Source organism: Struthio camelus, chromosome 2 (genome assembly GCF_040807025.1).
Source record: "Struthio camelus isolate bStrCam1 chromosome 2, bStrCam1.hap1, whole genome shotgun sequence".
Lineage (NCBI taxonomy): Eukaryota > Metazoa > Chordata > Aves > Struthioniformes > Struthionidae > Struthio > Struthio camelus.
This window is the reverse complement of record NC_090943.1, coordinates 78782772-78799659: the sequence shown is the minus strand read 5'-3', so window position 1 is coordinate 78799659 and position 16888 is coordinate 78782772. Positions and strand designations below refer to the sequence as shown.

General features: G+C 42.1%; 2 protein-coding genes across 12 annotated transcripts in view; both read right to left on the bottom strand.

Annotated features, from left to right (window-relative positions):
• Positions 1–4273: 4273 nt before the first annotated feature.
• LRRC14B (leucine rich repeat containing 14B) lies at positions 4274–8902 on the bottom strand. Its single transcript, XM_009665141.2, has 2 exons — positions 7913–8902; positions 4274–6329 (listed from the first exon to the last, which is right to left on the bottom strand). Exons 1-2 carry the CDS (start codon positions 8815–8817, stop codon positions 5684–5686), a joined length of 1551 nt encoding a protein of 516 aa, XP_009663436.1. The 5' UTR covers positions 8818–8902; the 3' UTR covers positions 4274–5683.
• A 1470-nt stretch (positions 8903–10372) lies between these two features.
• The window catches only part of PLEKHG4B (pleckstrin homology and RhoGEF domain containing G4B), a 100560-nt gene continuing 94044 nt past the window's right edge, over positions 10373–16888 (bottom strand). For all 11 annotated transcript variants that reach the window (XM_068931338.1, XM_068931337.1, XM_068931341.1 and 8 more), the window contains 2 exons: positions 16132–16343; positions 10373–11200 (listed from right to left, as the gene is read on the bottom strand). In XM_068931338.1, coding sequence (XP_068787439.1) covers positions 11195–11200; positions 16132–16343 — 218 coding nt within the window. In that variant the 3' untranslated portion in view covers positions 10373–11194. The remainder of the gene's footprint in view (positions 11201–16131; positions 16344–16888) is intronic.

Genomic DNA, 16888 nt, shown 5'->3' with positions numbered 1-16888 from the left:
TGTTGGCGTCTGCACCACCTGTGTCAAGAAATTATCCTCAGTGTTTTGCAGGAACCTCCTCGACTCTCTGTGCCTAGCTGTGCTGTCTTTCCAGCAGACGTCAGGGTGGTTGAAGTCCCCCATGAGAACCAGGGTCTGTTGCTGCCCTTCCTTTACGACCCCCCACTCTTCAGGCTGCTCCTTCCCAAAGACCTTATCCACACTTGGTTCTGCTGCATTCCATCATCCAGGGATCCAGGCACAAGCTTGTCTTTTCCCTCCATCCTGCCACAAACCACTCTTCTCCTAGCATGCTCTTTCATCTCTGGCTAAACCCTGGCATGGTTGCATGTTTCTTTGCCTTTCCCCCAGGAGGCTTCCACCAAATGCTAGAAGTGTTCCTTCCCTTCCCTCTGCAGCGCTTGGCAGGCTTTGGTGTGCCCTATCAAGCCTTTGGCCTATGTTACTTTCCATTTTCAAATTCCCGTATGTGTCAGCATACATCCTAGTTGCCATTACGCACAGGCCCTGAACCCTGTAGTTATTAAAAACTAGCACAGACTCTAACGGGACAAGGCCATGAGCAAGCCGCTCAAACTTGGAAGTTGGTTGTACTTTGAGCAGGAGGTTTGACAAGAGACCTCCAGATGTCATCTCCAAAATTACATCTTTCTGTAATTCTGTGATACCAAAAGAAGCGATGTGTCTCCCCTTCTCAGGCCAACAATTTCTGCTGGTTCGCCTTAAAGGAGTAATCAACAGGAAGGAGGTTATCTCATCCCCCTCCCCACATTTCCTTCCATCTTCTTCCTTCTGCCACAATCCATCTGCTTTTTCCATGCTTGCTGCCTCTTTGCAGTGAGCATCCTGTTTCACCTTTCAGGCCACTTTCTCCTTCTCCTGAAACTCTCAGAACAGAAGCAGGCTTCCTTCCTCACACTGCAGTCCACAACATATGCCCGTACGTCCGAACTCAGTAAGCCTCTCGCGCTGCTGTAGGCCATGTCAGACTGAGGGAGGTTGTTTCTCTGCTAGGTAGCAGTCTGCCACCCTTCCAATAGCCTCAGCCCAGCTGGGTCCTCTGTCTAAGAGAAGATCATCTGCACCCTAGAGACGTGCTGAGACCCTTCCTCATTTCCTTCAGGCTACAGAGGATGGCCAGAGGGTGAACTTCTGGGTCTCACCTAGGAGGAGACAACTCTCAGGTTCCAAAGCAGGCAAGGGAGGAACTTTTGCTTATGAAGTATTCTCTCTAGTGAGCAGCTTCAGTTCCAAAATTTATAGCTTTCTAACATTTATGGTCTCATCTAAAGAGACTGTTACTTGCATTGCCACACCAGTACCCTCCCCCTCATTCCTACTTGTTCTGGCTTGCACGGTTACACTATCTGCAGAGATGCTTCTCACCAAGGCTTGATAATGTATAATGGCAAAGGAAGGCTTTCCAGAAAGGGCCATGCTAAGGTTCTCAGTTCTTCCTTTTTTTTTTTTTTTCCACAGAAAATGATGAATGGTTTTTTTTTTTTTTTTTTTTCCTATGGAGCAGGGCCTTTTTAAAAAGGTTGCACTAACCAGAAAAGTACACAGCTGGAACTGTAATCTCAGATAAAGAGGCAAAGCCAAATGTAAGTAAGTACCATAGCCCTTGGGATTACAGAGGGGAAGATGACAGTACTTCAGAGCTGGTGGTATGGCAATACCCTATCGATAATCTGTTACATCTCTATCCATTGTTTCAGGATTTTGCTGATTGTTTAAAACCCAGCTCTGCTGGTTACCGTTATTACCCTGTTCTTCCATCCTTTGCCTTTTTTTGACCTTGATTCATCTCAGGAAGAGGCTGACGATGATGACAACAATGTGACCTTTCAGAAAGAGGTCACAGGAAAAAGACTGCCTTCACTTTCATAGATGAAGCAGTGAAGATCTTTCAGGACAATTACCCATTCCAAAAAGACAGCACTTCCTCCAGGTGACAGTGCTGCACCTGCTGCTCAATCTTCCATGCCATACATACTCAGACCATCTGTGTTTAAGTCTTTGCATTCTTCCTCCACCCCATGACTACATTAATGCTTATGGGGAAAAAAGTGCTTTGCACTGAATTGCTAAGCAGCTCCCTTTTAACAAAATGTTAGCCTTGATAGATAGTGGTGTGTGGCTGTCTAGCCATGAAGAGCATCTTCAAGCTCTGTTGCACATAGGGGAAGGATCTTTGTAACAATTGACTTCTTTTACTACTCTTGTCAAAAGAAAAAGGATGGCAATTGGCCATCCTGCCTTTTAGGAACTGCTGATATACTATATCCATGTATTTTATCCCCTTCCTTAATGTTTATTGGTATTTGTTTAAAGCACTTGAAACTAATGGTTGGCTGCATTTTAGAAATCTTAGAAAAGGTATCTTTGAGCATAAATAATTGGAAAGTTAGTGAGACACTGAACCTGCACTGCATTATGTTATTGCCTAAGACCACTCATCTTTTGAAAACATGAAACTTTTAGCTTTTGTGCAAAAGGAATTGATCCTCTTTCCTTAGTGACCTTTGTGTTTAAGGAGAATTCTCAAAAATGAGAATTTCTCATTCCATGAACATATGCATACCAGCATGGAAATAAAGAAAATAGAGTTAGATTTACTTTTAAAATCTTACAGCATTTTGAGTCCTGAGCCATGATATTAAATAGCCAGAGCTGGCAATGGTAATTGCACCTCGCTGCATTTGCAAGGTACAACTTAACATTAAATGCTCAGGCAATTGCAGCATTAATGTTTTTGCCTGACAGAGGTAGCTGGATATAGCTGGTCTGAAGTTCTTCAGACCGTGGAACAACTTATCATCTCTGAAGTGGAAATTCTGTGATTTAAAAGGGGGAGGGGGAACTGATTCCGTTCCATTCCAAAAGGGTACAAATTCCTCCCAAATATGACATTTGCTCTACAAAAGTTCTGAGGTAAATATAGTTTTTTTGTCAATAGAATACTGTTGGTGCATATCTACAATGTTTTGTTTTAGTTCTGCCTTTTGGATGCAATACTGTTCAAAGTACTGGCATACACATTATGCATGTTAGTAACTACTGTACTTCATACTATACAATTTTAACATGTTGTACTCCATAAAGCTTTCTACTTTGATCCTAACAGAACGTATTTCAGGAGATCACAAAAATTCAACAGTGTCTGTGTGCTGCTGCCAAGCAGTGGCCTTCCCAGGAACAGTATCCAAATCCTCCACGCACACCAAATCTGTGTGTGCCAACTGTATTTCAACTGGTCACAGCTACTCCCCGCTGCCCTGTGCGGAGGGAGGCAAGTGCACAATTTCTGCAATGAAACTCGTGTGTGTGTTCCTTCCGCTCCTTCCTCCAGCCTCTAAGGGAAGAGATGAATTAATAGACAGCGGGGCCGCTCATCCTTGCTGTGGCGCTGGACGCTAGGAGTGAGGGCAGGAATACTGCCTGTATGTACTTCTCCCCCTGATCCGGAGAGCTGTATGGGAGTGTGTGGGGGTATCACTAGAAATGGAAGACAGGCAAGAGTTAGCCAGAAGCAGAAGGAGGAAATAAAACAGTGGTGGACCAGGACTGGCTTTAGGCAAGGAGAAGGCAGACAATTACCTGCAGAGGTAGCACTATTCTTTAGGCAGCTAAGTAGTTCCAAACTGGAGGCAACCGAGAACAGGCTGTTTTATCTACGGTATACCAGAAGAGGCAGGGATCGACTTCACCTCCCAACACATGGCCAGATGGAGGCTGGTCCTGCTGCCAGGGTGGAGGAATCACTGCATGTGGATTTGCAGCAACTGCACAGAGCGGTCTCACGCCACACTAGGAAATGCTACCCCTCACCCCAAAGCAGTAGCTCCTTGGCCTAGCACAATTCAAACCACCTAAGTCTGGTGGCGAAGTCATGGGTCAAGTCTGGGATGGCAAGAATGACAAGGCCAGAGGGAGGGGCAGGGAGGGTGAAGAGCAGGCAAGGACAGGGGAGCACGCAGACCTCCACGGGCAAACAGAGGCAAGACCATACGGAGCCCAGTTCTGGCATTTTCTAAATGACAAATGGTTGGCTTGGCTACTTCAATTTCTTTTAGCTTTTTCTGTAGTGCTCTGTAAACATAATTGGGTGGTGTACTTTCAATTTTACCATCAGTTAAATTTCAATCAATCAATCAAATGTATTTAAAGGAACAACATAAGCAAAAAAGACATCAAAATTCAGATAAATGCACACTGCGAAACCTACAACTACTGCACAGTTTTCACTCCATTCTTTTTTTTTTTTTTTTTCCATAAATAGGTTAGTAGCTATTTGCATATTCTTTTGTGGATAAATAGCAAAGTCCACAAACCAGCACTGTCTACATGAGGAAAGTGTCTGCCTTACCCTCAGATGATGAGATGAAGTATTATTTCAAGTTGGCTGCCTTGGTTATCCCAACAACTCTCTCTCAGGCTGCAATGATACCTCAGCTCCAGCAGCAGCATTCACTTTCAGTGCTGCTTAATCAAGTCTTTATGAACTGCTAAAATAATATAATTATTTAATAGCAGAGTGCTCGGTGTGAACCCAAGCATCCTACGCTCTTTTTTTGGGGGCTCTCTTAGAAGCTAACCAAGAATCTAGTTGTGTTTCAGAGCAATTTGGGCTCTGGTAGGGTTGACAGGCTGTCAGCTGTTAAATCAGGTGGTGATAGCTAAGATTTGCTAACATACTTGTCTTGGCATTTCCTCAGTGTGAACAAGGGAGCAGCCGAGTAGAAACCACTACAACAGCTGCCACCACCCACGGAGTCTCCTCTTTTCCCTCACAATGGTCCCCCCTCAGGTGTCCCGCTGGATTTGTTTCGTGGCCCCATTGGCCACCTTGCACACCCTACAGCACAGTGTGTGGGAATCTGGGGCTCTAACTGCTATTTTCACTCATCTGGGGCCTGCCAAATAAACGTGATTCCTCCTGGCGCTGGTTGCAATTCTGTAGCACGACAATATTCAGTCCTGCTAGACGAGGGCAGCATTTTATGCAGCTGAACTACTAATCATTGCACAACCAGCCTCCTCCTTCTCTACAATTTTGAAATTAGCTGTGTGTGTCCCTCCCCCTTCTGTCAGCCAACTGTTTGGTTTGCTTTATGCCTTGTCACTGCAATGCATTAGACAAACTCTGTAATTCCCCATGCAAAAATAGGCTCATCATGCTCATCTCTGCAGAAGAAAGAGAGGTAAAGGGACATGGAGGCTGTGAGAAATCACCCACTATTGGGAACGTATCAGACTGTAGAAGGGTGAAGCAACAAAAATCAGTGTACGACGTCACGGCTGAAGAGGGCCACAGTCTTTTGTACATCCTGCAGGGCTGCAAGCCTTACGGCCAGATTCAGAGGAAACTGCAGGAAAACAAATCAGCCAAGCTCGGCCCCATCTTGTTTTACTGAGGGGAGGGGGGGAAAAAGTGCTTTTGTGTAAAATAATAAGCTATTAAAAACCCTCTTCTCTTTTGAGACCAAGTCATGCTTATGTAAGTGGTATGCAACAGAGACAGTATAGTTAAAATACCTCAGATGATAATCTGAGGCTATTCAAATAGAAGTTAATTGAGCCCAGAAATTAAAGACTAAACTAAACTGATCAATGCAGGTAGAGTTTTCTTAAAGACTAAATTAGGTTCTGATTTAGCAGGTCATCTTATCACCACTATGCTTCAACTCATTTCTTTAAGAGAGTTAGTGAACTTTTCTAAAGTCTCTTTGAAGGACTTCATCAAGTAAGCGCCCAGTTCGTTGTTTGTCTCCTCAACAGCTGCGTCGTAACTGCCAAAGAGTGGAGTTGAAGCCTTCACGCCCTCCCTGTTTGCTTGTAGTAAGATGAGTTTAAGCTCCTCTGCTACACTTTCATATTTCTGGTGATCAAAACTGCAGAGATTGGCATCGTCAATTGGGTAGGTGATGCCAACAGGATAGCAGTCCCTTGGAACTGGGAACTCCACATTCTTCAGCATTGGCAGCTCACAGAAAAACAGGAAAAGGTGTTTAAGTGCTTCGGATGACAGGGGGTTTCCAAGAAATTTAAACTCCTGCAGTTTCTGACAAGGACTTAAGGCTAAAATCAACATGTTGACATGAGTGTCTTGGATGTTACACTCCTCCAAGGTGAGACTCCTGAGCACTGAAGAGGAATGGCTGAGAAGCTTGAAGAACGTCGATGGGTAAAGGTCAGGAATATTGTGCCCACTCAGGTCCAGGACTTCTAAGTGATTCGAATGGAGGCTGTTAGCTAAATAGGCCATATCAGCATGATTCAGTGAGCAGTTAGAAACATCCAGCACCTTCAGTGGGGTTTTCAGTGGACTGCAGATTTAAAAAGAAACAATTTTTCTAGCATAAAGCATTGGAAAACTACGTTCACACAATTTCATACAACTACTCACATTATGAATGCAGCCATCTGCCACATTGATTATTTCTTCTATTCTTTTGAGGAACAGAAGCATGTGCAAACAATGACATGTATATTTTGCTCTTGGAATCAGTTCTCTGGATTAGCTACTTCCTTCCATGACTCCATCAGTGTTGTTTTCACAGGGTTCATTTGATAACATTCTATATGTGCATTTTGTTATTGTTAACATGTTGTCATGTTTCCATTACTTGCTGAACTAGTAGCAGATCATTACTACCATGAAAACATTGGTGACTTCGTCTTTTCAAAAGCTGACATAATTCCATAGATTTTGATCATTCCCATCAAAGAAAGGGACTCATGTCAAGATAAAAGCCAATCATTATTCTAAACAAACGAACAAAACATAAACTTTTGTTCCTAGTTTTGCTTCTACTGTATGTTTTTAAATGCCCAAGAGTTTTACAAGTTGCACTGTTTTGCAGAGAGATCTGCTGCTGAAGAAAAAGGTTGGAAGAAGTATACCTGAGATTACATGCAAATATTCTAGTTTAGTATTAACTAGTGCTGACAGATTAAAAAGCAAAAGTGATTCCTTTAATACGTACTGAAGCTCAGGGAGAGCCCGTAGCTGGATCAAGGTTAGAATCTCATAGTTTATTTGCATCAATATAAGCAGTGTGCCATTTGTAATATTTAAATGAAATGTCTCTTTGCACAGGAGCAATTTTAGACCAAGATGATTCCTCTTGGTGAAACTTTTTTTTGGTCTTTGTTTTAGATGCTCTGTAAAGCATACAGTGAACTTCTCTTTTCAGTCCAAACATGAACATTTCACTAGTTGCTTGTTATCCCTTTGAGAATGCACAAATTCTTCCAGATATTCACCATGAATATTCATAGGTTAACTCAATTAATAAACAAATAAATAACAAAAGCATCAGATCTCTGATAGACACAACAAACTGCTGAAGCTAAAGTCTCAAATCAAAGTCTAATAATCCTCCTGCCCATTTGAAAATACAGTATCTATAGAATCTTAATATTTACTATGTTTTGCGAAAGGTAGGGCCTAACAATGAAAACATTCACTAGCGACCCAGAAGCACCACCTGGACTATGACTCAGGACTTGCACAAAAGGCCAGGCCCAGCTGACTGAGCTATAAGCTCAAGAATGTGGCAAATCAAAGATGTCTGGGTGTACCCCTCTCGTGCAGTAGCTGAGAGCATATTTGCATCATACTCATCAAACAAGCCTCTGGGAGACTAACATGAACATTCAAGTCTTTTATGTGCATTAGACATACTTTGGCTTCCAATTCTCCCTAACAAATGCTCTTTCCTAGCTTGCTGCCTCTTCGTTTCATGAGCATTCTCCAATGGAAACGTCTGTTACATATAAACCTTCCCCCCCACACCCCCCCCCGGCCATGAGATACACTTCCCTTAACCTTAGGGGTTCTTAACTTGTTGATGACACTAAGGGTTTTTCCTTTACAGTCTGGCTGAAAGCAGGTAGACCAAATTACCTGAGCAGTTTCCGTATTCTTCCAGTGAGTATGGAAAATGCCATACTCAATTCGGTCAGTTGTGTCATTTCACTCATCTTTTCTCCAATGGCAGTAAGCATCAGTTCATCTGCAGCTGTGAGCCTTCGCACATTGAATGTTCGTGCTGGCAAGGTCAAGGACATCAGCAGAGGGAAGCGGATACTGTTGAAGAGTATTTCCAAGTGCTCCATTTCCAAGCGAACATTGTGAACCACTTCCAGCTTGCGCAGCAAAGAGGGATCTGTGAGCTTGATGACATAGAAAAACTTCTGCAAAGCCAGGTTGTCAGCTCTGAAGGCCACACAGTGGATCTTCAGTGGACAAGAGCACTTCCTTAGTAGGGCCTGCACTACCAGCTCATAGTTCCGCTCTGTAACAAACAAGTCAATTAGCACATCAATACTGATTTCCGAGACGCTCGCATTACACTGCATTGGTTGCAGGTGGACCAGCAGTTCTAAACAGAGCTTAGCAAGCAGCTGTGTCCTGGCCCACCTGCCCATTGGCTTCTTGCACTCACAGAACTGAACTTCAACATCTTTTATACCCGTCAGGTCCACCACTTTCAACCGTTTCATATAGGGAGAAGGATGATTCAGCACATAGTCTCTAAGGCCTGTCAGACAGCTTTCCATGCACACCGAGCACGTTCTATGGCTCAGGTCTTCCTGGTAGTCAACGGTTTTTCCCAAAAGTTTTCCCATGTTAAAGTCAACAAGTGGCCAGTTCTCTACCAAGTCATGAATCACTTCCCCTTGCTCCAGTAAATAGCTGGCTTTGAAAAGAAGAGGAAAAAGATTATGGGCAACACTGCCGAGACTCCTCCTAGCAAGCTCTGCGTTTGACACGAACGCTTCAGCACTAATGAATCGGAGCGACTTCATTGTTGCTTTGGACTCCTTGCTGTCATGGAGGCAGACTTCTGGATTTAACTAAAGATCCTAGCTGCGTATCACCTTCTATTTTTATCTGCAGCTGCTGTTTGTTACTAAGGGCAGTTGCTTTGGGAAGGTAAAACACAGTCACATGCTGAGCCTCTGCTTTCTATTTTGGTGCTAGGCAGTGATTCTGCAGCAGTCACTTGTATGAGCGCTTTAATCTAGGGAGCACTTACTTATGTAAACCTTTATACTTAAAACAAAGCTAACTTAGCTGAGGACAGCTCACCGCCCATCAGGAATAGTGAGACCAGGGCAGCACACACATAGGAGAATATTTTTGTATCTATCTATCTGACTTATGCCGTACAAAAAAGCATTCAGGGTTCCAACTTAAAACTTAAGCAACATGATTTGTATTCCACTTTCTTTCATGAAATAGGATTTGCTGAGATGAACCAAACAAAACTATTTCCTGGAGAGTCACATATGGCTTTCAATGGGAAAGATTTCTCAGATTTAGCATAGAACTTCTCATTGAAACCATAATCACAAAGAGAGACTGACGTTCAACAGGCATGGAGCTACAAATCTCTCTCCATTTTGCCCTTCCTACTCAGTAAGGGACGGTTGAGCACAGTGGCTCCAGTGGGAAAGACAAAAGACTTGAGAGCTGCTCAGAGCCTTGGTGGCCAGGGCACCGGTCTGTGATGGGAGACTCAGCTTTCTCAGTTTCCAAGCAAGCACCCTATTGCTGAGCCATGTCTCAAGGAGCAGCTGGCCCTTCCTCCACTGCTACTTGAGAAATCATGTTTTCATTGTGACACAGAACGGGGAAAGTATTTGAAATCTAACATCTTTCTGGGCCAAGAGAAAGACCTCTCTCACCCAGCTGTAGCAAAAGCAAACTAGGCTGCTTTCCTTCAGCCTGGCACTTCCCCGTCAAGGGAAGCAATGTGGGGCAACTCCGTTGGGGTTTCGTTGTCCCCTGTCTTCTGCTGGGCCATTCAACCAGTGGGACAGAGATGAGCGTAACTTGGAGTTACTTGGAACAGACAGCCTTAATTTGGCATTTTGGTATATCTATTGGCCTATCTTCCATTGTCTGTCGACTGAACACTGGCAAGACAACTCTATAAACATCCTTCTTTTTTCTCCATCGTTCAGAGAAAGACTCAAAAATAATGTTAAATAGCTTCTAAGTTTTTGTAGTCCCAACTCACATCCTCCATTCCTTCTCTGTCCTGTTCACCTTCCGCCCGCTGCAGACGTTCACCTCTTCTTCTCTTTCAGGCCTCCCACCTCCCAGCAGCCACTGGGACAAGGATTCTGGGATCATCAGCCGGGCTGGACAAACTGCCTCTGTCCGGAGCTGACCGTGTTCATACACACAGCAGGTCCCGTCAGATTGACTGACTTGAGCTCTGCGTCATGCCTCACCTTATTGCTGGATCCGTCAACACGGAAGATTAAACTCCTGCTGAGAAATGCATCAGGGTCTCACAGCACCATGCTGAGTTGAAAAATGAAGTTGCAGACAGTAATAACGAGTGCAACACAGTAAGAAGCATTTCCTTTATTGTTTCTTTGAAAAAAGAATTATGAAAAAGTTTGAAGTAAAAAGTCAAACCATCTTCCCAAGCAAACACGCAATCATGTTTTAATACATAAGAAGAGTTACAAATACTTATTTCAAATTGTTACCTCTATAAATGTTACCTTACTCTAATAAAAATCCAGGTTATACTACAGCAGTTTATCTTGCACTTTTAGAGTGATTAGAAGACACTAGGTAAGTAGATTATAAATTGTGCATATATCTTAACAACTGGCCATTTAAATTTTGAAAGGCAATAAAACTCTATTTACAGAAGTTTCAAGCAATTTGTACATTTTTCTTTTTATACAGGAATCAGTTATTTATTGCCATTTTCAACATTTACAAAATTGAACAAAATACAGTAACATCTACACCATCATCTGCTATATATGAACTGGAGGTTAAAACACAGGAAAGATGCTTAATACCTAGAGAAATTCTATCTATTTCATCTTATAGTCTTTTAACTGAAATCAGTGATGCCTTTCATCAATTTGAAGGCAAAATTAAGCTGATGATACAAACAAAAAAAAACCCTCTGCAAAAATAAAAAGCTTCCTCAGAATGACAGACAATAATAAAGATGTCCCTTCTTTGGTCATTTCAAAATATTTAGGATTTTTCTTTTGCTGTTGATAAAATATTCCATAATGGATTCACTTCAAAAAAAAAAAAATTAAATCCATGAAGTGTGGCAGGGCTTTTTCACAGCAAAGCAGAGGTGGGATTATCTGGAAAAGTAGGGTCAGCACCGCCTGAAAAAAGTCTTCATTGTCATGTGAATCAGAGCTGTCAAAACAATTATTATATTAAACATTTAGTGTCTTATTTATTATTGAAAAATACATGACAAAGCATTTAAAAGACTTTAACTAAAACTAGCGTTCACGATTATCTAGCAATCAAGGTGTATTGTTTTTGTGCGCAAATGTGACAAATAAATATTAAATTCATTTTAACAGAACCGAACAATTTTTCAGTTACTACAGAATACATCATAACAGAGTAAAAAGTGTTCAACAAGTGGATTTTAATAGGCTTTCAACCTATAAAACCAGTGAACTTAAAATGAAAGTATTTCATGATAAAACAGGTGGTTTTCAAATTACCTTGAGTAATGTATCAAGAAACTCTCGTTGAAATGGATTCAACTCTGAAGAGAGTTCTATGAAGAATTTCACTTTTACAGTCCAATACAGAACAAACACATCTCTCAGTTGCTATGGAAGCAAGTGAGATCAATGCGAGATGGGGGCAGGAGAGAATACGGGCAATTACTTTTGCATAAATCTTGCAATTTTATACTGTTTATATTCAACATTCTTTGACATAGTCATGTAAAAGAAGAATTCAGAGGTTCGGGTTTAAAGGTGCAGCTCGGGCGTAGTTGAGGGAAAAGAACAAAAAGGGCTAATCTATTCAGAATGAAAGGAGGAGAAGAAAGCATTATAAAACTATTTAACAAATGTAATGAACAAAGTTCATTCTAGAGTCATGACAGAAGATGCTGAGATCAACTGCTCTGCAGAGAATTTAGGGGAAGGAAGGCTTGACAGAACTGATGATATTTTTGGAGTTTTTCCTGCCCAAAAACCTCTGATGCTATCAACATTTTCTGGAAAATTTGCCTTGACGCTTATCATCTATATTTTATTTGAGATGTTGCAGAAATGACCATCAAAATTCATTTTAGTAATTACAGAGTTTTCTCACTTGTCGGAAAGTCAACTTTCAAATGAGATTATGTGGTTCTCGGGAAGGAAACATTCAAATAAGTATGTTGAGCAAAATGGCATGACAGTGTTCTAAAATTCCCACAAAAAGTATTTTAAAATAGTTCCATTTGAGAGCCCTTTTTTGGTTTTGGCCACAATTTATGTTTCGGGTGAGGGTACTTTCCAGCTCAGTTTAAATTTCTTAATACTCTAAAACGGCTTAAGCCTTAAATGATCATTACATTTCTCTGGCTACGCAAGAAAATGCCATAAAGTGTCTCTCTCAGCTGGCTACTATCTTTGCATAGACACAGATAGTGGTTGTAGCCCATCCTACACGAGATATAGCCTAGCGTTGTCACTGGTGGGGCCCTACAATCAGAACGATGGAGGCATCTTATCCCTAATTCTATGCCAACTCCCACAACTGAACAGCTCCTTTTGATGCTATCTGTAGGTAGTGCAGAGATGACAGAAGGGTTGCTGATGGGCCTAGGAAGCAGGAGAGATGCAGCAGAGCAGAGGCAGAGGGGGTAGGACCCCTCAGCATTCCACACCCTCAGAGCCTGGCAACCTTTCACAGCTTCAACAGTCTGATCCAGTCCCACAGGGTATCAGGTCAGAAGTGCACTTACACTTTTTCTGTTTGTTTGATTATCCCTTCAGTAGAAACACCTTTGCCTAAAATGAAGTCCTTGCAAGATCTGTCTGTACACAACTACTATATGTGCACAACAGAAGACGGGCAAAAATGCCCTGCTCTGCTTTGTATCAGAGAGGGGGCATAATAATCCATAATATCGCATCATTTCATGTCATTCTTAGAAGCAGCTCCTTAAACAAGCTGCTGTGTGAGAGTGAGAGCGGCCTGAGAAATACGGGGCATTCAGTGAAATAAGTGACTTAACAAGGAGGAGGTATACACAAGCTTTCCACCAGACTACACTTTACCAAAAGTTTTACAGAGACGACTCAGCTAATGTTTAAAATACTTTTCCAATATTGTAGAAGTATACATGCCAACTTTAGGAAATTCTCCCATGCCACAATTTATTCGGCTATTTTAAAATTAACATGGCCGCCAGCAGACTTTTTCTTACTATTACAATTCCTCCATCATTCCAGCAGAGAAGAACAGTTACTTAGTCACCTATGCCTTCAGTCAAACTACTGCTGAGATACGCAGTGGGTGAGAGGCTTTGTTCTGATGGAAAAGGGAGGGAAATATACTTAAAGGCAACATTACTGCTTTGTGGGAATGACCTGAGCACATGAATGTAGAAAAAGCTTACACGAATCTTCTTTGGCACAGGGATTTATCATATAACCTTCCCTTGCTCATGGAGTGGTTACAAATGCATTTCTAAGCACTCCCTTCCTGTTGGCCACAGGGCTGTGGTGTCCTCTGGTGCCACAGGAGGAGTGTAATTGGTGTGTCAGGACAGCAAGTCTCTTGACCAGGAAATTTCCCAATTTCCAGAAATGTGCTCTTTTGACATAGTAGGAGAAGCAGAGAGATAAAAACATCTCGGCCAAAAAGCAGAGGCACTTTGAGGAAACACATAAACCTCAGCGTGTATAGAAGTCAACACCAAGCTCCACACTGCTGCCGCTCCAAACTTGCAGGACTGCTGTGAACTAACACATGCAGTGCATGCCACGCTTTGGCTGCAGTAACTCAAATGCCGTGATCGTGGTTTCACTGCTGGCTGGCTGGCTGGCGAGGAAAGTTAGTTTGCATGGGTCACTGCTGATGCCTGGAATGAAGAAGGATCCCACAGAGCAATCGCTGGGTACAGGCAGCACAGAGGACTACCTGAAGAGAGCATCTCTGCCTTGGATCCATGTCGGCTGGCAGGTTAGTCTTGGTCTAATCTAAAACGAAGGGCTCCAGTCCTTTTACTGCCAGGTATGTGCAACAGAGATCTACTGAAGTTTCCAGTAGAAAACAAATCTTACAAGCTGGGAACAGTAGTACTATTCTACCTACGCTTACGACTATTCAAAAGAATCTGACTTAACAGTGTGTCTTTCTATTTCCTTATAAAATATTATTATTCTTTGTAACAGTGATGATTTCTTTTACTTTGCCTACTTCCTTGAATGGTTTAGAAATGAATTTGCAGACCTTGGCCAGAGTCACATTTGCATGCATGTAAACATGTATTTTGTGGTGGCAGTGCGCTCAGTTATTCAGAAATTCCAATACTGAGGCTGGCAGGACTGTATTTCTGGCTATCTAACCAGACACATGCACAGAAATGCTAGTATACACAGTTGCATCAAACCACAGTTAGAGGGCTGATGTCAGTTTTGTCTGTAAATTCATGTGCCTGTAGGATCCAGGAGGCGTATTCTATTATCACATCATATACTTTATTTATCGTCACAGAGACTTGCAAGCCTCAGGGGACCCACTACGGGAATATAAAATGGGATTATACTGCCACCAAAGCTCTTGCGATAACACAGATTTTTATTACAGGCTAAATAGGCCTGTGCCTTACTTCTCACGCAGAAGGGAATTAACTTGAAGAGGTTAATTGCTCTGACTGACTAGCACCCATTTTAGCAGCATTCAACCTTCGACTTCCTTGTTAAAATCCCGAGTACTTAACACTACCATTGGAGCGTTTGTTGTGTTCTGATTAACTGAGAATCTCCTTGTAACCAAACAACATTTAAGCTTTGACCCTTCTGGGTGCACATCCCATTGGACAGTGTCCCATTTTGCTCTCTTTTGTTACTATAAATGTACCAGTGGTCCAGATATTGTACACGTAGCTCCACAGGCAGAAATGCCTTGGCTCAAGTTGCAGTTTCTAGGAGGAGCTGGTGGGACAGAGAATAAACACGGCACTGCTCTGTTTCTGATGACAGGCTGCAGCAGCTGTTAAGAAGTGACTGTCCATTTGGCATTCAGAGTTTTTATCAGAACTGCTGTTCTGTGTATTCATGTGCTCCTGCGTATTCACATCTCTTGCAATTGGACACTTTCATAAATTCTCCTTCTTTGAAAAGTCTGTCCAGTAGGACACAGGTGCATTGCTGTCAAACAACTTCATTTTAGCCAGGAGATGCGCTATCTCAACACCTCTGCTAGATTACAATCAGCACCAGCATCAGCTTTATTCCTGTTATGCTGTCTCAACCGTTTAAACCAAACTCATGAGGGCAGACTCTGCCACCCTCACACTGGCCATGCACTTTTGTCATGAGAAATCTGACTGAAACAAGTATATGACCATTCCCAGAAAAAAGGAGCACAGGGTGGCAGAATAGGGCCAACAAAATAACCTTAAAAGATAAATGTTGACACTCATGTAATGAATTACACCATCAATTAATGTAAGATATATTCTGTTTTGTTATTCAAGCACGTACCTTGTACTCAAGCAAGTCACTCAGAGCACAAAGATAACTGAAGGCAGAAATTTATATCAGTAAATTATTTTAAGTAAATTTAGTTAGACAGAAAAAAAATAATTTGACAACTGTCTCAGCGGGATTAAAATTTCCAATTTCTCCAAAAATGACTCTAAAAGAGGGGCTTTAACACTATCAACAGTGGAAGCATCAAAAAAAGCTATAAAATAACTTACAAAATAAGTCGCTAAAAAGCCAAAGCCTGTACATACCTAATACACATGCATCACAACACAGGTAAAAAACGCCCTGCTCTGCTTTATATTGGAGAGTGGGTACAGTCCATGATATCACATCATTTCATGTCATTCTTATAAGCAGCTCTTTACTTATGCCGAATTACGTCACCATTGCTACACAAAGCAAAACATGGCAATTTTGATGCACAAAAGAAATCAAAACACTACAGATACGCAATCGATTATTTAGTTTAGCGTCCTATGGAGAGTAGCGTGACATCACCAGGATCTGGACTTTCAAGAGATCTGGGCATTAGTTTAATACTGGCATGCTCTTCTAAGATGACATAGATATTCTAAGACAGAATGACTGGCTTTTTGCCAGCAACACAGTACTTACAGCTGTAACATACTGGCTGTTGTACTTCGATCTGAGACTCTTCTCTGGGAGAACAGGAGACATGCACTGTGAGGAGTATTTGGAACTAGCACTTGAAACACCTTCATCCAAAAATATCTCTGTAGGAAGATGGGACTCAGAATGGGCAGAAGTACTAAAACCACTCACGCTTTCACCTGAGGTGCACTGAGATGATTCTGAACTCTCTGTGGCTATGAACAGGGGAAAGAGCACACAAAAATGAAATGCATTTTAAATCAGCACAAATTGCATCAACACAACAGAGGAAAGTAAATTCCCAGTTTCCAAAAGCTTAAGATCCTTATTGTCCCAAACTGAAAATAAAACCTCCAAAGAGAATCTAACTGGAGGGTAATAACACAACGTCCTTGGACTTGCATGATCTACCCATTTAATACCACAGAACACTGATGAAACGTTGTTACGGTGCATGTACCGTAACATATTTGCATATTTGGCAAAAGCCAAATATGGAGGATTGTGATGGTTCTTAAAGGCAGGAGCGACATGGCGCCTCAGGAGTGACATGAGGATCACGTCACCAACTCTGCCTGTGTCTGAATAAGTGATGCCTCTGGAGTGCACCAGGAGCTGTCTTTGTTGCTACTACTGCCTGATATATAGTTAATTGGAGCAATGAAATAACTTAAAGACAGAAATCACAATTCATTAATACATGGGCTACTGGTATCTCCAAATGCGTCCCCTGACAGATATGCAGCAATCTGAACCACAG